Source organism: Myodes glareolus, chromosome 4 (genome assembly GCF_982192425.1).
Source record: "Myodes glareolus chromosome 4, mMyoGla1.1, whole genome shotgun sequence".
Lineage (NCBI taxonomy): Eukaryota > Metazoa > Chordata > Mammalia > Rodentia > Cricetidae > Myodes > Myodes glareolus.
The window spans coordinates 10,548,805-10,570,407 of NC_142029.1; the positions used below are offsets into that span (position 1 = coordinate 10,548,805).

The following is a 21,603-nucleotide window of genomic DNA, read 5'->3' on the forward strand; positions in this document are numbered from 1 at the left end:
ACTGGTACCCAACAATTTGCAGTCAACAGGTAAATGAGACTGCCTCAGGAAATCTCATTCTCCTCAGCCTGTCGGAAGGTACCTCACAAAGCTGCACCAGAGGTAGCTGGCTAAGGCCAGCAGTGGCTATTAGAAGGTTCCTTTATTTTTACCACTGGCTAGTTTCAATCTTAGTGACTGTTACTTACTGTCTTCTGTCTTACATAAATGCTAATGCCATGCTTTAAGGGTTTGACAGGATGGGAAATTTAATCAGTAGAACAAGAGAAACGTCTGACGGTTTCAAGTGGCCGTCAGTCTCTTCTGGCTTTTGAACACTTCCTGAAGTAGCATCTCTTCTTGGACTGTTATGTGCACTGCTGGCTTTCATGATTCTCAATAATACCTAATCTTTTGTTCCTTGTAATTTACTTATCTTCACATGCTTCTTTTTCTTCTTCTTTTTGTTATCCCATCATGGATTTTAGTAGAAAATATTGTCCTTAATCAGCAAGTGAAAAGGCAGGTTTTGTTCTGATTTGTGCCTAGTGCGTCATAAAATCTGTTCAGAAGCATGGAAAGGGGTCTTTTCAGCCTGAGTTTCTTGCTAGTGGTCCACTCCTCTTTTAGTTTAGATGAGTCTAAAGTGGTCCTAGAAGCAAAAGGACCTCACAGAAGGGTGATCCCTAAAATTTCATGATTTTTTTTTTTTTTTAAAGACAGGATCTCACTATGCAGCCCTAGGTGGCTACATAAACCAAGTTGGCCTTGAGCTCACAAAGCTCTCCCTGTTTCTCCCTGAATGCTGGGATTAAAAAAGTTTGCCTCCTTGCTTGGTCCAGTTGCATATACTTTTAAAAAATTAATTTTTGAGTAGACTATATTGAAATGTTAAAAATTTAGGAACAGTCCATTTATAACAAAACCGTATTTCTTTCCAGCAACTCTGCAGGAACAACAAAAGGCCAAATTCCTTTCTCATGCTTCTGGGGCAGACTGCAAGCCTCAGCACCACATAATAATCCTACAGGTTTTTAATTAACCCTCTCTGATTTCACTGCTGAGAGCATAATATTACACAATTACTCCAATGCTTGGTTTTATGCTTTGGAATAAGAATGAAACAACTGAAGTTAAAAGCATCTAAAAGCCACCCTCAAGAACTCACCAAGCATTAAGCCACCCCAGGACCCTCAAGGACTCACCAAGCAATATGAGAGCATAAGTGTGAACTGACCTTGAAATAAATAAAACTGTCAATGACATAACTGAAATATCTGCAGATCAGTTGTAAACAAATAAAAAGTCAAATGATTTGGCTAAAGATGCCAAAAGGTGAACTGGAAAGACAGCTCAGTTGGTAAATTAAGTTCTTATTGCAAAAACACCAACCCGTACCTAAAACCTTCTTCCTATCCCCAATGGCTACAACAGGCACATCCTAGGGGCTTGCTGGTCAGTTAGCCCAGCTCAAACAGTAAGCTCCAGGTTCAGTGAGAAATTTTGTCTCAGAAAATAAGCAAGAACAAAGGAAGAAGACATCAGCATCAACCTCTTGCCTCACATCTACATGCAAAGGTAAAGAGACCTACACAAATAAAGTAAGCCAAACAGCAATACCCAGAACACACACAAGTCATATGAAGATGACTAGTGTCATCAGAAAGCAGGCAAGTTTGACAATGTCAAAGATACTTTTCACTCATATGATTGGCAAATTATATTTAAACAATAATATCAAGAACTGGAAAGAATGTTTGGTTGGTTAGCAGGTATTACTGATGAGAATGTACATAAATAAAGTATTTTTGGAGAATAGTTATAGCTAAAACAACTTAAAGTGAAACTTTTAGTCCTAAAATGCTATTTACACTACATTTTTTAAAATGCACACATCTGTATTCACACAAACGGCTTTTCCAGAACAGTTTAGGAAAAATCATATATGGCAAAAATGTAAACTTTCACAGAATATGGAATACTACATACACACACACACAATGGAAGGCTATGCAACAGTTTAAACAAATGAGGCAGAGTAACACATGATGGCATGGCATTAAAACACTTCATGTGTTATTGAGCATATAAAGCAAATGTAGAAAATATATTCAGAATAACTGCTTTCAGGGGAGGCAGCACAGTGGTAAAATAACTGTCCAGAGTAAGTGAGGCCCTAGGGTCCATCCCTAGTAGTGCCCATCGCTAAAGCGAATAAAAAGCAATCAACACAAAATTTATGTTAAAGCACAATAAAAAGCATGAAAAAGCACCACATAAAGTATAAACAAGTTTAAGGGATTTTTGCGTTATGATCATCATTTCAATTTTAAAAAGATGTTATTTATATACTAAGTCCATAGTTAAAATTTTAAATGTGCAAATAGGTTAGGAATAGTGCAGTGCACTTGCTACACACATTTATGTGACAGTGCATGGTGTGCACACAACTGTGTTTGAGAGACACTTCCATGCAGAGTAACCATACCAAACATTAAGCCTACTCATCCTGACAGTCTGCTCAGATACACGTGGCTTTATTATTCAGACTTTTAAGGATTTTTTTAAAGGTACATTTTAATCCAATAAAAGTGTTACTATTTTAAGGAAGAGAATTAGTTGGAAAGCTACCCTCTAAGCCTTACAAGAGGTCATTACTTCGCATTGAAAAGAAAATCAATACATTCCTTAACTGTCTGAATATATTATTTGGAAAATAAAAACCAATAAGTAAACAAACATGGATGGGATTAAAAAATAAATAAAATCTAGATGATCCAAAGCAAATGCAATGTTTAGCTGCCTAAAAATTAAACATTTTTGTTCTGTCTTATCTTCCTATGAAAAGAAGTTTGGCAATGCTCTTAAGCTTATGAGAAATGAATTTGATGTTCTTTACCTCAAAAATTAATAAAATATATCTAACTTATTTATGTAAGGTCATATAAAAGTTACATAAATTCTCAAATCACTCACCACAATGTGTAAAAGTCTACTATCACATTTTTATTTAAATGCATTTAAATATACATAAATACTTTAAATGACTTTCAATAACAGCAACTTGGTGAGTTTGCAACCCATTCATAATAGCGCCAGAGGACCAACTCTCAGAGGACAGAGGTCATGATCGTCACAGGAAGGCTGACAATATTAAGACTTAAAAACTACAAATCTAAGCAAGGGGTCCTTAAGAACCTACACACACACACACACACACACACACACACACACACCAAAACACTGTAGAAGCCTTACACTTCCTCTGTACATACTCTGATGTTGATGTGATTATGAAACATACCTCTAAGCATCTTAATAAAAGGCAGGCTCAAATATTCAGCGCTATGAAGGACAATAGCAGATGTACATCTGGGGTTGTAGATTCAGCCTAGTTTGCTGTCTGTGCCTGGACCTGGAACACACCTCTCAGCAGTTCTCAGTTTCCTAATCTGTGAAACGGAAACACCAAATGTCTGTGCACTTCACTAGTCATTTGTACCTGAGGAGTAATGTATATAAAGTATATAAAGTGCCTCTGAAAAGTACAAAACACTATAGAAATAGGTGTTTTTAAAATTATCCTTACCAAAACACCAACAAAGGCCATTGTGACCAAATCATGTCCTATATAAATTTCTTAAAGGATGTTTACTACCCTGACAAACCACAAGCACACTAACTAATGTAGTATCCATAGCAAGCCATTTTGCTACTCTTAAGTATTTCATTACCACAGAATTCCAGTTCTGTCAAATACAACAGGAAAGATGTCAAGCTGGCTAATCAAGCCTCCTTGCCTAAATCTGCCATTGCTCCGAAGGCCGTGTTCTCCCTCCAGAGCTTCTGTACACATTTCCTGACCCTTCCACTACCCCTTTATACCCATTACCAGACTAAAGAAGCCGTGCTTGGTTGTAAGGTAAATTTCACTTTCTGTTTGCCAGACCCCACACTGACACATCAAGTGAAAAAAGACACATACATGCATAAATACCTGACAGCACACAAACACAGAGATGTCCTTCATTCTTTAGGGAGAAATGTATTTCTTATATAGCAAACAATCATCCCCTTAAAACCAAGTGTCTAACACAGCACAACAAGGAAAATAAATCATACTCACCATCTCCCATAGCCATTCAGATAGTCCAGGGAGCTCTTTCAAATCAAGAGGTCAAATATCACAGCAAAATAAGTGGAGCTCAGTGCCTGCGCCACTGGGCTCGGCCTGCAGCCTACAGGCACCGGGAGCACTGTGTGACCCAGGCCGCGCTGCAGCTCTGCACCGCAATAGCCAACAGCTGCTACTCCACTTCAAAATAAAAGTCTGGGGTCTTGCTGAAAACCCTCGTTTTTTTTAGCAGAGCCTAGCAGGGCTTGATCAAAATTATTCTTTAACTGCACATATGCTGTTAGATACACATTGTGATGTTTCTCCATGTACCGGATGTCTGAAATTTAATCTAAGAAAAGCTCTAGGAGTCAATAAATGTCATCCCACTGGGGGACTTTTAATGCAATCATCAAAACACAAGGCATGTGTTCAGCAATCATTTTCTGCTTCCCTAAAGATATCCATGTAATCAGTAGCAATCACAGAATCTGATGGATTAGCTGGTTTTGCGCCTTTTAGAAAAGGTTTTCATCCTTTTGTCATTACCTTTTAATATTTACAACAGAAGACTGCTAGAAGTGCACAAACAGGAATTGCCCAGTTTCCATGATTAACTGCTCTCATTATGCAGGAAGCATTCTGGCTGCCGTAAACAAATCACGTCAAAGACAGCCCATCAAAGGCAGCTCTGTGCACGGACAGCAGGGCCACACGGAACAAAGCTTGCTTCTGGTGGAGACAGAACTAGCCAGTGCGCAGCTGCAGGGGAGCTAAGCACCCTCTCTCCAGGCTGCACAGCCATCACTACATTATCGAGCTCTGAGAAGGCCCTGGGACTCATGGTCACACAGAGATATGTTTTTAAATCAATGTAAGAAAAGAGCTTCTACATTCGCAACCAAAGAACATGCTATGAAAATATACAAAACTAGCTGAAGTTATGGTACTGACTCATATAAGCTGAATACCAAGGTAATTTTACAGCCGAAAGCCTAGTTCCTATGTTTTACTTTATTGCCAGCCTCTAAGGTAAATAATTCCCCTCCTGGCAACTGTCTCAAACAGAGAAACTGGAAATTACTGTACCGTGATTATAAGTCAAACTGAACTTGGTCCTACAAGCACATCAGACAAATTAGACACAGTGTTTTCACAATGAAAGGGAAAAAGAAACAGCTGCAGCCACCAATACTGTTGGTGTTTACATCTCTGTTAGCGGAGGAGATTGTCTAGAAAGCTCCAAGCCGACACCAGGACCCACCACAGTCACAGAGACCACAACTTGTAGTCTTTTCATCTGGGCTGGTGTTGGCTCCTTCCAGCCATAATATGCTTAGTTTTAATTCCATTTTTCTTCTAATAGTGGAGCTAATTCTGCTGCACATAGGGACTTTACCATCTTGCTTTTATAATACGAAAATTAAAGTCAAGCTTCTTAAAATCCTCAGGAAAAACAAAAGTGCATTTCTCAGTTTCCTGAACCAAATGATACACGGTCAAATCTGATAATATAATTTCGTGTTCTTAACTCTGCTCAAATAGTACTTTTAAAACTAAAGTCAAATAATTTAATCAGAGCTTCAATCAAGAGCACTGCAACGTCAATTATGAAAGAAACCAGAGACAAAAGCATAATGTACAGCTGTGTACCCGGACCTACGAGAAGAGCAACAGAAGCAGACTTTCTCTAAACGGTCAAGCCAACAAGACACTGTTACTCCATGTCACCCCATGCATGGGCCTCTCTTCTCAAGACCAAAACTCTTATGGGATCCTACCTCTATGACCTATCAAAAATTGGCTCACTTGTTCAACCATCTCAGACACTGTCTCCTCTCCCTGACTGGGCTCCAAGCAGCCCTGGTCTGTATTCTTCAAATAACCAAGTCCTGTTCACCTCTGGGGTTTCATCTTTGGTTGTGAGATTAGCCTTTAACAGCTGAGCCATCTCTCCAACCCTCATCTCTGGGCTTTCACAGTCACTATTTTTCTTCTGGTCAAAGTGTTTTACTTACAGTTAATTATTCCTTGACTGGTTATCAGGTCTCAACTGAAATATGTCACTTCTCGAGAGAGGCTGGATTAACATCACTGAATTATTTATAATTTTGGTATTCTACTGTCTTCACATAATAACTGCCCATATGACTCTTACAAAGGTTACACCTTTACATCAAATTCCCTGGGTCTTCCTGTTTATATTTTTAACCACAAACAGTCTAAGCCACTATACTGTAAGACGTGCTACTCCATTACTACAGTCTCAGGCAAAGACATAAAACAGTATTATTTGCCATAAGTTTCTGGTCACAGATGACCATGCGGAACACACCTAAAACTCACACCATATCTGAAGAACCCAAGATTAATTTCCCTTGGGTAGGGACATCATGTGAAAAAGAAGAGGTAGCGTCTTCAAGGGTCATGATCCTAATTGTGCAAATGGCCCATTTCCACACATCTTCACAGTGTGCATTTATTCTACCCTAAAATATTTTGTTCTCTATAACTTTATAGTTTGAGGATGTGATAAAACAGAACAAGGGACTGAAAACTCTAGGGCTAAAAAAGTACAGAAATAAAAAGAGATGAACTAATTTTCATTAAATTACTTTTCATACAAACTACTGATCTTCCTATTGTGGCCTACAAAAATATTTTCATTGCTCAATTAGTGATTGTTTTAGCACTACTGCGGACTGAAGTGATAGCTTTGTATATAGGTGACTATTCTCACTGAGTTCTAGTCCCAACCATCATCCTGCACTAAACTTCTCAGACAATCCCAGAATTTGCACTCATGCTCCCTCAGCCCAACAAGCAGCTGGGATGGCAGACCAGTTCCATCCAGGGAACAGAATGAATGAAGCAGAATTGGGATCTTTAAAGACGTTTTAAATATAGATTTTAAACATGAGTTTAAAAGAGTTGCTTGGGAAGAAAGACATATTTGAGTCATGACATTGAGCATGGAGTAAATTTCTCTAAGAGACGAGGTGAATTTCTTCAAGAGACAATGGGGTGGACTTCTCCAAGAGTCAATGGGGGTGGATTTCTCCAAGAGACAATGGGGTGAACTTTTCCAAAAGTCAATGGGGTGGACTTCTCCAAGAGTCAATAGGGGTGGACTTCTCCAAGAGTCAACAATTATATATTTTAGTGCACATAAAAATTATTCAAGTATCCTAAGTTAAAATAAAAGGCATCATACTTTTCCTTTTAATATTAGTGAAAATATTTTTTTCATTTAATGATCTCCTACTTGGCATCAGGATCTTCAGGAAGAATGCAAATTTAATGAACACGGAATACCTGTATTTACCACAGTATGTATGTATTTGACATGGAACATAAGTTTCCTGTAGTGGTCCAGGGAAACACTAAAGGAGATCTAAAGTACTCATAGTGATGAGGGAAAAAACAAGCAAACAGGACATAAGTCAAGTTTCACCTTTGTGGTACAACTAACTGAAATGGGTACCTGAGACAGAAACAGATTTAAGGATTAAAAAGAGAAATAGAGTCAGGCTTGGCAGCACATGCCTATAATTCTAACATTTGCGAGGTAGAGACAGGAGGATCAGAAGGCCAAGGCCAAGGCCATTCATTCCTCTACTATAAATAGTTAGAGGCCAATAGGGCCTTGTGAGACCCTGTAAGGGATAAAGGAAAAAGAGGGGATGCAGGGGGGAAGAAGCGGGGAGGAGGAGGAGCAGAGAGAGGTAGAAGGCATGGGGGAGAGAACAGGAACACATGAGCTAGAACACCAGCAGGGTTGTTTTTGGATATGATTACCCTGAAATGCCTAACAGCATCCAAACAGCAATGTCATCATGAGCACGGGCTACCAAAAGCAGAGTATAAAGTATAAACAGCTGGAACTATCATCAGCAAAGACTTTGCTAGTCTTTGGTCTGGACTGGATCAATGAGAGATTAAATCAAAGGAGATGGAGCCCGGACCCTAACGTTTGCCGAAATGACAAATGGGCTTCCTTCTGCTAGTTTCCTCTGTTGCTAACTAATTCATAAAGGTATTTTTCAATGATAACATAATACAGTTATTCCTCTGAAACAACAAGAGATTGACTCCAGGAACCTAAGAATGCTCAAGTTTTTCTATATAAAATGGTGTATATTTGAGATAACCTAGACATGTCCTTTCATTGCTTGAACCATTTCTAGAGTAATCAGAACAAATGCAATATAAAGCAGTTATTGCTCCACATTACTGAGGTAATAATATGCTCCCCAATTTGTCCATGTTCAGTACAGACGTGGTCATCACAAGCATGTGATGTGTGGTTCCTGAATCTATGTGTGTGGCATCCACAGATGTGGAGCCACAGATATAGAGTTAAATATGTTGTCACCAAAAGCATCTTAACTGGGCCGGGCAATGGTGCACGCCTTTAATCCCATCACTTGGGAGGCAGAGGCAGGTGGATCTCTGAGTTCGAGGCCAGCCTGGTCTACAGAGTGAGTTCCAGGACAGTCAAAGCTACAGAGAAACCCTGTCTCAAAAAACAAAAAACAAAACAAAAATAACTGAAATATAACAGAAAAATTCTCAACTATCTCCTGTATTCAATATGTGTATCTACTATGTTATCTACTATGTTCAGTATGTGTAGGTAATTTTAACTTTCATATTCAACTAGACTTACAATATTTACAACATAATTTCAAAGACAATCTTTGGGACTCCCTTCAAGAAAAATAAAAGCCAGATTCTAACCTCAAACTGCTGTATTTACAGAGAGAGAAAAAGAAGGGGGGGGGGGAACAAAAAACAAAAAGTTCCCCTTCTGAAAGTAGCAGGAAAAATCTTAAAGACAACAGCAATCACGCTTCCAAAATGACCCACATTCCAACAGTGGCTCCTTTAATTTATAATACCACAGACTTTCCTCGGCTATTACCAAATAATGTGGAACACAAGGAATGCTGGGAAAACCCAGGTCAAAAACATTTAATAATTCTTCCTTGTCCTGATGTTCTGGTTTCTACAGACACCAACTAAGTCAACTACTAGACAAATTAGGATGCAGTTCTTAAACACCTTCTATTCAGAGAGAGATGTGAGAAACAGCTGTCTGAGTGAGAACTGGAAGCAATGAAGTCACTGTGTGCTTGGGACCTAAGTTTAGATTAAGGTACACATGATCTCCGTAACACCTAATGGTCACACCACCCAACTCCCCGAAACACAACAAAGCCCAACCTCAAGTGAACAGAGAAAAAAAGCCTAAATTATATTTTAAATTAGTTTTCCTATTGTATGACTTTAAATTCATAAAACAAAGTTTTTCTCCAATATCATTTACTCTGTCAAGCTAACCCATATTGTGATGTGAAGCTGCTTTCCCACTTGAGGGAAAAAATTATCTTTGGTAACAGAATATATTTTTCACAAATGAATACAGTCTAGGTAGATGCTGCTCAGTAAGACAAAACACAATTTATCAGCATTATTAAAAAAGGAAGGAATCACAAAACTAAATGTCAACTTAGCTGTGGATACAGACACTAATTCCAAACCTCCCTGAATTACTCTACTTAAGCAAAGATGATTACTATGGTAAAATTCCTGTTGTTTCTTCTCTAATATTGTCACTTAGAATCTGTATACTGGTGAAAGTCAATTGACCCCACAATTTCTACTAAAGACAGCAAGAGAAACTAATTACTCCAACTGTAAGGAGACATTTCACACAATGGAACAAGGCATAAGAGGGTTATCAACTTTTAAATATGAAGACAAAAAGCAAGGCCAGAAACACTATCCCTTTATACTACAGTCCCATTATGAAATCTTCACAACCCCAGACTTCAGAGAAGGTGCAGATCCAGGATGAGAGTCCAATGTTACAGTCTGTAGTTTACAAGCTACAAAATCAACACTTTTAAAATTAAAGATGCATACTTGGGTTGAAAACACACTTAGTGTCGAAACACTTGACTAAGTCATCTCAGAAGTGTTTAAGAGCTGGAAGAACTTAATTACTCTTACCTTTGCAGACACTCAAAATCATACCGCCCGAATTTTGTACTTCATCAAATTTGGCAAGTATCATTTCTAATCTGGGAATAAAGAATAAATTGTTTTTACATAGAGATGAACAGAAACAATTTCCTTTACCATCTCTCTTAGGAAAAAGAGCCTAGGGATTTGCTCTATGTATACAACTCTCCTACAGTTGATTCAAAGAAGACACAAATCCTGCTCTCTTCATGAGATGCCAACTACAGGTCTAAGTCTACATATGTAGTAAGTCAATGAAAAAGACAACTTTCACACAAAGCAATTCCATCAAAATTATTTCTCCAAGCCTGCAAAAAAATCTTCTAGTTCTATCCTTGTAACCAATCCATTCAGACATCGTCAAAAGCTTGTGAAAATTATGCTAAGGAGATGGAAGGCAAATACAACAAGATGAAGAAAGGCAAAAGTACAGTGAGGTCAGTAGGGCTGCAGCTGAGGCTTCTTCTGACATTCCCTAACTCCCACAACACAGTTCCACTAAATTTATATTCAGGGTAATTACTCTTTCCACACGTCTGCTAACGCTTTTTTTTTAAAACAAAAAACACACACATTTCTTACTAGAAAAGTAATGTACATTTATTACACAACGAAGTGAGGAATGTAGCAAGGAGAAAGAAAAAAGTATCAGCACATATTCCGACCACACAGAGAATTTACTTTTGTGGAGTATTTATATTCACACAGATCTTCCTTTGGGATAAACCTAGATCTTACTGACAATGTTTTACTACAGTTTGCTTTTCCTCTGCAGAGGAAAGATACAAGCTGCTTCATCCTACAACACAGTATCTTCCATGGGGTTGAGCAGATTAAGAAGGTAAGATGTGGGCATGAGATGCAAGGGAGCACAGAAGCTGGAAGCTGACACCCCAGAACAAGTCCAGATGAGCCAGGGACAGAAAAGAAAGGACTTAAAAAGGCTAAGGGGGGGGGGGGCAGTATAAGGCTATGAGAAACATGAGACTACATGAAGACCTTGGTTCCCTTGGCAACACTAAAAGAAAAAAAGCCTGAGACCAATACATAGGAAAATGGGAGTAGGGAATTTAAGATAGATAGCTTAGAATGAGCCAGGGAGGGGGGATGGTGAGCACATGCTTGTAATCCCAGCACTTGAGAGGCTGGAGGAGCAGGGACTCCATGTGAGCAACAACTGTTAGGTGAGTCCAAAACCAACGTGGGCAGAAGAATCCAGCCTGTCTTCAACAAACAACAAACAGAAAGTTCAGAAAGGGGCTAGTATGGAATTAAAATGGAAATAAAACATGAAGCACGGAAGAGATACAAGCAGCATGACTAAGAAGAGGAAGCACTGAGACCGCCGAATATTAACAGGAATGGTAAGAAGTGATGAAGCGGGGCAGGAGAAAGGGCAGCGTCCAGAGGTCTAGACTAGGCTGGGCAGGAAGTGAGAAGATGCTTACTTCACACTTCATCTTGTGGTCAGTTCTCACTTTCCTCCTAGAACTATCCAAGTGTCTCCTAGGCCTCTCTTCTTTCCATTCTCCTTAACCAATGTTCACAGGGAACTGCAATGCAACCTCAGTATTTATTAAAAATTATTTAATCTCCTGCTCAAACATTATCAAAGACAAACTTTACATCTTTAAAGTAAACAAATGAACAAATAAAAGCACAGTAGTTTTCTACAGACTTCACTAAAGATTCCAAACCCCATCATTAAACTTCAAACACATTTTAGAAATACGATTTTTGAGAGAAAAGTCTCACTATGCAGACACAGCTGGCCTGGCACTCCCTCTATATAGGCCAGGCTGGCCTCAAACTCACAAAGATCCACCTGTTTCTGCCTTCTGGATGATGAGATTAAATGCATATGCCACCATACCTGACAGAAACTCATTCTTTTTTAATTCTACTTGCACTGGTGCTTTGTCTGTATGTCTGCGCGACAGTGCTGGATCCCCTGGAACTGAAGTTATAGATAAGTTGTGAGCTGCCATGTGGGTGTTGGGAATTGAACCCAGGTCCTCTGTATTAACAGTCAGTGCTTTTAGCCGCTGAGTCTTCTCTCAAGTCCCCCAGAACTCATTCCTAAGAGAATAGCTTTCATGTATAATCTAATGGAAATGGAAAAGAAGACTCTAGGCCCTTTTGAGTAATTGTGTGAGGATGAGAGGAGCAAACTGAGCAGAAGGAAAACACAGCAAAGTGTCCAAAAGAATGCAACACTTCTTAGGAAGTCAGTGAAACTCTGAGAAGGCCAGATTTACACACTAAGGGAGACAGACCTGGAAAATGCATCTCTAACTGAAGTGCAGTCCCAGGTTCCAAGTTAAGAATAGTAAATTAAGGTTAGGTGTTCAGAGTCATCTGCTTTGGGCTTTACTGAGTGAGACTTGAAATATCATACAACTCATGGCACTGAAGTGTGCTTTTCAGAGCTGGGATATAGCTCAGCCACAGAACACTTGTGGAGCATGTATGAGGCCCTGGGATTGATCTCCAGAGCCACCATGAAAGGAAATAAAATGCACAACTCAGTGGTTTATAGCATATCCCGAGTGATACAACCAATATCACAATTTTGACATTTTTATCATCCCAAGGAACACCCACATATCCATTAGCGGTAGTTGTTTCTTCCCTATTTTCTCTCTCCTCTCCATTCCTAGGTAATCATTAATCTATTACCTTTGTTATAGACCATACCTGACCTATGAATTACCGTATCTGGTCATTTAAATAAAATGGAATCATAATGCAGACCTTTTGATGACTGGATTCTTTCTAGTCCACTGTATGGATATACTGTACTTGAATATCCACTCATTAGTTGCTATACGTGTGGACGGGAGGTGTTTCCATGGTTTTCTGACTATGACTAATGCTGTCAGGAAAACTTCCATAAAGGTTTTTGTAGAGACATGTTTTTCTATCATTTGTACACCTATGAGTGGAACTTGCTGGGTCATGTGATAGCTCTATGATTGACATTCAAAAGACTTATAAACTGTTTTCCCAATTGCTTTATTATTTTATGTTCCCATGAAAGTTTCATCCTTTTATTCTTTGTTACCGATGGTAGGGTGAAGAGGTATGTAGCTTTGTTTTGTTCTGAGGTATGTAGTTTTGATCAGAATTTCTTACATAGCTAAATAATATTCAGCATCATTTTATGTGTTCATAGCTATCTGTATACCATCTTTCAAAAAGTATTTAACTAGGTGGTGCATGCCTTTAATCCCAGCTCTCAGGAGGCAGAGGCAGGTGGATCTCTGTGTTTGACGTTAGCCTGGTCTATAAAAGCAAGTTCTAGGACAACCACATTGGTTACACAGAGAAACCCTGTCTTAGAACACTAAATAAATAAATAAATAAAAAATGATATCAAGGCAAACAAGGGCAACAGCAATAGCCTGTAATATTTTAGGAGTATCTTAGACAACCTGGCCAACAATTCAAAAAAGGGATTCTGATTCCAGGTGTTGAGGTTTTTGTTAGATGGTCTTGGCTCTTAGATGAAGTATTGTCAGCCCAGGTGAGAGAATTTCATAAACTATATATGAATATTTATCTGTAACTTTAATGTGTATTATTGGCTTTTTGAGGTAGATTGTTAATAGTATGATTCCTATGACTTTCCCAGACATACTTACTGTTATTTTACCTTCCTCTTTCCTCCTTCTGTAGTCATCCCCCATCCACCCCTAGTTAGAGCCCACCACGTTTTTCCATTTCCTCCGTCAGGTGAGCTGGGCCCTGCTATTTCCCTCTCTATTGATCCACTACCTGCCCAGCCTCCAATGATCCCTTTCTTTCCTGTTTTCGGCAATTACTCCAGTGTATGTACTTACACTTGAAGACCTGAATCTAGGAACCTCTGATGAGACATTTGTTCTCCTGGAACTGGGTCACTTCACTCAAAATGATCTTTTCTAGTTTCATCCATTTATCAGCAAAGTTCATGGTTTCACTTTTTTTTCTTTACAGCTGAATAGTATCCCACGGTGTTTATGTGCTCCATTTTCATTACCCACTTGTCAACTGAACAGTATTTAGTTTGTTTTCATTTCCTAGCTACTGTGAATACAGCAGCAATGAACATGATCGAGCAACTATCTGTATAGTATGTCAAGTCCTTTTGGGCATATGCCAAGGAGTGGTACTGCTGGGTCATATGGTAGATTTATTTTTAGTTTCCTGAGAATTCTCCACACTCATCTCCATATACAATGGGGTAAGATGAAATCTAGAAAGTGTTTTGATTTCCATTTCCCTAATTACTAGGGATGATAAATATTTTTTGAGACATTTCTTATTTTGTTTTTCTTCTTTTGAAAACTCCCTGTCCAAGTCCTAGGCCCACATTTTTAATGGGCCATTTGTTTATTTTTGATTCATTGTTTTTTGAGTTCTTTATATATTCTGGGTATTAATCCTCTTTCAGATTTATAACTAGCAAAGATTCTCTCCCAATTTTTAAGCTTCCTCTCCACCCAACTGTTTTTTTTATTTGTTTGTTTGTTTTTTAGGTGTGTAGAAGCTTTTTACTTTTGTGAAATCCTACTTGTCAGTTGCTGGCCTTAATTTTAGGGCAAACAGAGTCCTATTCAAAAGCTTTTTCCTGTTCCTATATCCTGTAGGCACTGCCTATGTTTTCTTTTGGCAGTACCAGTGTTTTAGGTTTTACAGTTAGGTCTTTGGTCCATGTGGAGTTAGTTTTTGTGCAAGGTGATAGATACGGGTCTAATTCCATTTCTCTATGTATGGACAACCAATCAATGAAGATGTTTTCTTTCTTTTGGTTTTTTGAGACAGGGTTTCTCTGTGTAGCCCTGGCTGGTCTTGAACTCACAGAGATCCACCTGATTCTGCCTCCTGAGAGTTGGGATTAAAGATGTATACCACCACCACCTGGCCTAAAGATGCTTTCTTTTTTCACATCTTATGTTTTTAGCACCTTTATCAAATATGAAATGACTGGCTGAAAAGTGGTGGTGCATGATGTTAATCCCAGTACTTGGGAAGAGGAGGTAGGTGGATGGATATCTGTGATTTATAGAGCTAGTTCCAGGATAGCCAAGAAAGGCTACACAGAGAAATCCTTAAAAAGAAAGAGAGAGAGAGAGAGAGAGAGAGAGAGAGAGAGAGAGAGAGAGAGAAGAAGAGAAGAGAAGAGAAGAGAAGAGAAGAGAAGAGAAGAGAAGAGAAGAGAAGAGAAGAGAAGAAGAGAAAAGAGAAAATGGCTGAAGCTACAGGAGCTTACGTTTGGGTCTTTGATTTTGTTCTGCTGTTTGCCTGTCTTTTTTCTGGGCCAGCACCATATTATTGTTATTATAATGGCTCTGTACTATATGCTGAGATCTGGAATGGTAACCTCTCCAGCACTGCTGTTGTTTTTATGAGTTATCTTGGTTGGTTGCATTTTGTTTTATTTGTCTGTCTGTCTGTCTGTTTTGCTCAGGATTGTTTTGGCTCTCCAGGGTTTTTTACGTTTCCATATGAATTTTAGATTTTTTTCCCATTTCTGTGGTAAAATAGTCCTTTTCATAATGTTAACTTTACCAACCCATGAGCAAGGGATGTCTTTCCACCTTCTGTTTTTTTCTGTCTTTCTTCAGAGGTCTGAAGCCTTCACGGTAGGGATCCTTCACTCCCTTGGTCATGTTTATTCTTAGATATTTTATTTTCTTTGAGACTATTGTGACTGGAGATGTGTCTAAGATCTTTTTTCTGTGTTTGTTGTTGGTATAAAGAAAAGCTACTGATTTGTGCAAATTGATTCTGTATGCTGCCACACTGCTGAATTTATCACTGATAGATCAAATTTATTGATAGTTTCCCTTGGTGCATATGATTTGCTTTCAAATGTTTGAAAGCTATCTAACAATTTGTAAGTGGTGTATCACTTTAGCTTCTTTGATTCATTTTTAGCTCATCTTGGGTGATTCTGTAAGGGGATGGAGTTTACATGTGGGTCTTTGGAGTATACAGCAAGCAACCCTTGCTGTTCTGCATGGTCTTGGCACAGCTGATGTGTATCGATGACCCATAAAGATAAGAGCTTATTTCTGAACTCACAGTGATGTTTCAGTGACCCAAGTGTAGCACTGTCTAGTGCTAAGCTAGCACACAATTGTCAGCAAGTAACTTCTAAAGAATATCTGAGAGAGAATGCATCTTTAAATTATTTTAAAACTAGGATTTAACTGTTCTTCAGTTGCTTGAAACAAGGAATGGCTTTAATATAAATACGAGTGTGAACAAAACATAACTTTAGACTTAGCTCTATCTAACGTGAAATTTGGAAACTAAAAAGCAAGCAGCAGGAAAATTAAAGTTAGAATGTAGCCACCATGACAAAAGGATATCAAATAAATGTCAACATAAAAACAGTTCTTGACATTGTATATTAAAACAAAAAAGGAAAACTATCACAGTTAAAGAGAAAAAGGGAGGATAAATAAAAATAAAGCCAAATTTTACCCTGTTGAAATTTATGATTTCCTATTGATATATGTCTAGTATATTAACAATTCAAAGCATTACTAATAAAACAAGCTCAAACATCAAAAAAGAATATAAAGTATCCTGCAGACTGGAAAAAACAAAGTTTCATTAGACACTTAAAACACAAAGCTGTCACTTGGTTTCCTAGCACCTGTGAGGGGAGCATCTTCAGGATGCTCAAACAGCAGACTGGGAGTCAGGAGGGGCAGCTTCTCACCAAATTCTCAGTGCTCCTTCAAGTATGACTAGTACCAAGAGCACTGAATCAGCAAGGGGTTGGAGCTTTGCCTTAATACAGGCCAAGATGGGACATAGAAATCACCATTCATGTTGGACATGGTGACACATGACTGGAACACCAGCACTCAGGAGGATTTTATGAGTTCCAGACCTGGGCTAAGGGATAAGGCATTGCTTCAAACAAACACCCAGAATTCTCCTTCCATCCACACAGGAAATAACTAAGCACTATGTTAAAATGAAGTGACATACAAACAGAGCTACCGTATGAGACGGTTATACAATTCTTCAGCAGACCCGAAGTACACTAAGTCACTCCACCTCTGGAAATACTTGTTTATTGCTGTATTATTTATAATAGCTAAGAAGTAGAAACTCTTAGATGCCTATCAACAGATGAATGGATAAAGAAACTTTGGTATATATACACAATGGAAGTTTATGCAGCTATAAAGCAAAATAAAACTGCAGCATGTGCAAGAACACAGATGGACCTGAAAGACAATACATTAAGTAAAATAAGCCAGATTCAGAAAGACAAATACCACCAGGCAGTAGTGGCGCACACCTTTAATCCCAGCACTCAGGAGGCAGAGACAGATGGATCTGTGATTTTGAGGTCAGCCTGGTCTACAGAGCGAGTTCCAAGACAGCCAGGTCTACACAAAGAAACTGTCTCGAAAAATAAAACAAAACAAAAAATAGAAAGACAAATACCATGTTTTCTCTTATATGCAGATCCTAGATTAAAAATTTTATGTTTGTATTTATATATACAGATATACATGTGTTTGCATTTAAAATAGATGTGAAAGTCATGAAACTAGAAAGATGATCATGAGAAAAGAAGACAGGATCTTAAGGTCATGGAAGTGGGCAACAGATTATAAACAAGGGAGGTCTATCTAGGTAAAGAAAGGGAACAACTAGGAGTGCACAGGAGTATGTGGGGGCAGTGAGGAGCAGAAATGATGAAAACAAAGTAGAAAAATGCCATAATGAAACCTCTCTCTCTCTTTGGAGGGCACAGAAGGTAAGGGTGCCTGCCGCCAGGCTTGATGACTCCCAAGTTGTCCTCTAACTTCCACACATGTACCATAGCTTATTCCAATCTGTTCTCTCTCTGTTCTCTCTGTTCTCTCTGTTCTCTCTCTCTCTCTCTCTCTCTCTCTCTCTCTCTCTCTCTCTCTCTCTCTCTCTCTCTCTCCGGAGACAAGGTTTCTGTGTGTAACAGTCCTAGCTGTCCTGGAACTCACATTGTAGACCAGGTTGGCCTCAAATTTGCAGAGATCTACCTGCCTCTGACTCCCACGGGCTGGGATTAACGCCATATACCACCACTGCTGGCTCCCTATTTTATTTAATGCTAACCTAAAAGTTAACAAACAAAGCAGACCTAGCAAGATGGGTCATCAGTTTAAGTGTGTTTGCTGCCCACCCTAACAGTCTCAGCTCCTTCCCTAAAAATCATACGATGGAGAGAGAACTAAGACCTACAGACTACCCTGCTCTGTGCATGGGTACAATGCTTTGTCCACACAAACACATGAATAATTTTTTTAATTAACAAAATATCATGTACATGGGGGGGGGAACACTGCCAAGAAAATAAAATATCTAGTCACAGAGAGTAAGATAAATGGAACTGCATGCAGTTAAGGAAGCTTTTATCTACACACAAGAAGATGTCTCCCAAGTCCAACTTCTAAAGACATAGTAGGGACTGGCCAGACAGCTTAGCAGTTAAGAAGGCTTAATACTCTTCCAGACAACATGGGTTCAGTTCCCAGCAACTATTTTGGGTTGGTTTACAACGGCCTGTAACTCCAGATTCAAGGGAATCTGTAGGAACAAGCATAACACGACATACTCACATAGACACACATAAATAAAAATAATACATAATTGAAGAAAACAGACAATCCAGATTAACAAATGGACAAGAAACCTGAAAAGAACAATTATGTAGAGAGTGTATTCCCATGTCGTGGTGGCACATGCCTGCCCCCTAGCACTCAGGAGACTAGGGCACATTTGGAAAAATAGATCTATATCATATATGTATGCATATATATCATATGTATATATAATATATATATACATATGATACACACACACATGTATATATTTGAATTGAACAACAGATCCCTCTTAATTAGAAGAGATGATAGTTCACTAAGCACCATAGTCATTTAATCCAAACTAACCTATAAAACGAACAATTTTTGTTTTCATTTGACCAGATATAATTTACCAAAAGAGAATCTCCACAAAATTAGGGTTGGCAAGGGTTTTGTTTCTGTCTTTCCAGGAGAGTAAAGGCACCAAGCCTTTAGGATTTACTTTAGGAATCTGAAGACGACTGGACAAATGAGACATCTGAAGAAAAAGGACAAATCATCCAGAAAAAAATGTCCCCCCGCAAAAGAGTAAATTGGCTTATTGGTATATCACATTTCAAACAGGACAAAATTTCATAAATCTTTTCAAATGTTTGTTTCTGCAGTTCTCTAGAGACATATAATGCAAAAAGTCTTTTTGCAGTCCCAGTCTAATAAAAAATCAAAGCTGGCTTTGTAGTGGAACTGTGGCTGTCTCCTTCTCTAAATCTAAGCATGCTTATTAAAGTGAAATCCAAAATCTCTGTCTCATGTCAGAAGAGTCACCTGATATGAGACTGAAGAAAAACAAATATTTAAGGACTATTTTATTGCCACCAATCTCATAATCCTTTGGATTTACATTGATTCTTTAACAGCTTTTCTTAAGGTATAAATTTTATGATATTAATACATACACATATATTTTTTAAGCTTTTGTCATGATATTAATGGTCATACAGAGTACTAACTAATTCTACCTTTGTACGTGATTTTGGGTGTGAGTCTCTATCAGTTTTCTGCAGTGAACATGAACACGCCTAACAGCAACCTTTGAAGTCTCTAAAAGGAGGATGGGGTTCCACAACAATGATTCCTTCAGGACTACGATAACACCACTAAGCTGAAGAAAAACACCTAAATATTGGCTTTTCGACTACAAACTACTCAGAACAATTTCCAGGTGGCTAGCTGAAATGATACAGCCTCACAAGACTACTCTAGCCAGGACTTGAGACAAGCCCTATACTTTCCATTATGCAGAGACTGGACAACAAATGATACAGCTACCTCTCCCACGACTTGACAATTGATCCAAATTTTTGTTTTCAGGATCACCTAAAGATACTGTCACCCCCAGACAGAAGAAAGTAAATTTAAGAGCATGACCTCCATATTCCCAAGAGATGGGGTGGGTGGTTTGTAGCCATTCAATCAGCTATGGATATTTGTCATTGTTTACGGGGCTGCTTACAAGTTGTTACTGGCTACAGTCAAGAGGAAAGTTAAACAAAGGAAATTAGATACAAAGTTCTTGTTTTGAAAAGAAAAAAGGGGAATATAGATGATAGATTAAAGGGAAGATTACTGAATCTACTCTGAAAAAAATAAAGGAAAGATAAAGATATGATAAGATAAAGAGGTAGATTATTGAATCTACTTTTAAAAAGCAACTACTAGTTTTAAATGTTTTACACAGGATTGGTCCTTTGTATGTTGATACAAATTTGAGATTAATTGTTAGAAGATACTGTAAATACATTTCTACTCTTGTTCAAAGTATTGTACCTATACACCTCACTTAACAATATAATGCAAACTTCTAGTCCTTGAAAATTATTATTACCAACCATTTAGGATAATAAGGAAATGCAGGGTAATAGTTAATCACCTATTATAATCAAACTTGTAGTTACATAAGGTATGTTTTCAAGGTCAAACAAAGATATATTTTAGATAGACAGGTCATCTTCAAACACTTCAGAAACCTACAGAATATGGCATTAAAGATATTTTAATAATATAGGCTCTTTTTGAGACAATGAGACATGTCTGCTCCTGGCTGCACCATTCTACTACATAGAAGATAATGGGCATTGAACATGGATGGAGTTTACTTTCTTTGTGGCAAAAGTAAGCCACTGGGCAAGAAAATGTCCTTGCCTCAACTGCTGACAGTATGCTGTCCTAATTGGATAAGCAGGGCACAAAAGAAAATGACTGTCAAACATTGTCAAGACAAGGAGGAACAGCCTTTCAGAATATCCTTCTTCACAGAAAAGTCAATCATACTAGGCCTATAGGCCAAAGATGAATGCCCCAATGTTGAACAGGAACTTTGGGTAACTGTCCAGGCAGCCAGCTATTTCTGTTATTTCCCACATTCTTGGAAGTTGCTTGCTCACATTTTTTGCTTACTCAGTTGGTAATTGCAGGAGAATTGCCTATATTCTGCCAATTACGCTTTAAATAAACGCTGATTGGCCAGTAGCCAGGCAGGAAGTATTGGCGGGACAACCAGACAGGAAGTAGAGGCAGGGCAATGAGAACAGGAGTATTCTGGAAAGAAGGAAGCTCTTTCTGCAGTCCTGTCCAGACACCAAAGAAGCAGGATGTGACCTGCCCTGCTGAAAAAGGTACTGAGCCAGGTGGCTAACATATACTAGAATAATGGGCTAATATACATTACAAGAGTTAATAAGAAGTCTGAGCTAGTGGGCCAATCAGTTTATAACTTATGGAGACCTCTGTGTGATTTTCTTTGGGACTTGCCAGCTGTGGGAAATAGGCAGAAGAGAAACCCCAACAAGCAGACCCACATGTTACACTCAGTCAATATTATTTCCTTCTTGGGTCTCTGAGGTA

The 21,603-nt window shown here is 38.5% G+C and overlaps 1 protein-coding gene across 29 annotated transcripts in view; it reads right to left on the reverse strand.

Moving 5' to 3' along the window:
- Clasp2 (cytoplasmic linker associated protein 2) overlaps nt 1–21,603 on the reverse strand; it is a 173,905-nt gene that overhangs the window by 126,138 nt on the left and 26,164 nt on the right. For 27 of the 29 annotated variants that reach the window (XM_085688948.2, XM_085688947.2, XM_085688946.2 and 24 more), the window contains exon 7: nt 10,109–10,179. In XM_085688948.2, the coding sequence (XP_085545074.1) occupies nt 10,109–10,179 (71 nt within the window). Of the gene's footprint in view, nt 1–3,283; nt 3,432–4,105; nt 4,259–10,108; nt 10,180–21,603 lie in introns of those variants that run through there. The other 2 variants (XM_085688973.2, XM_085688972.2) reach the window with 2 other exon arrangements.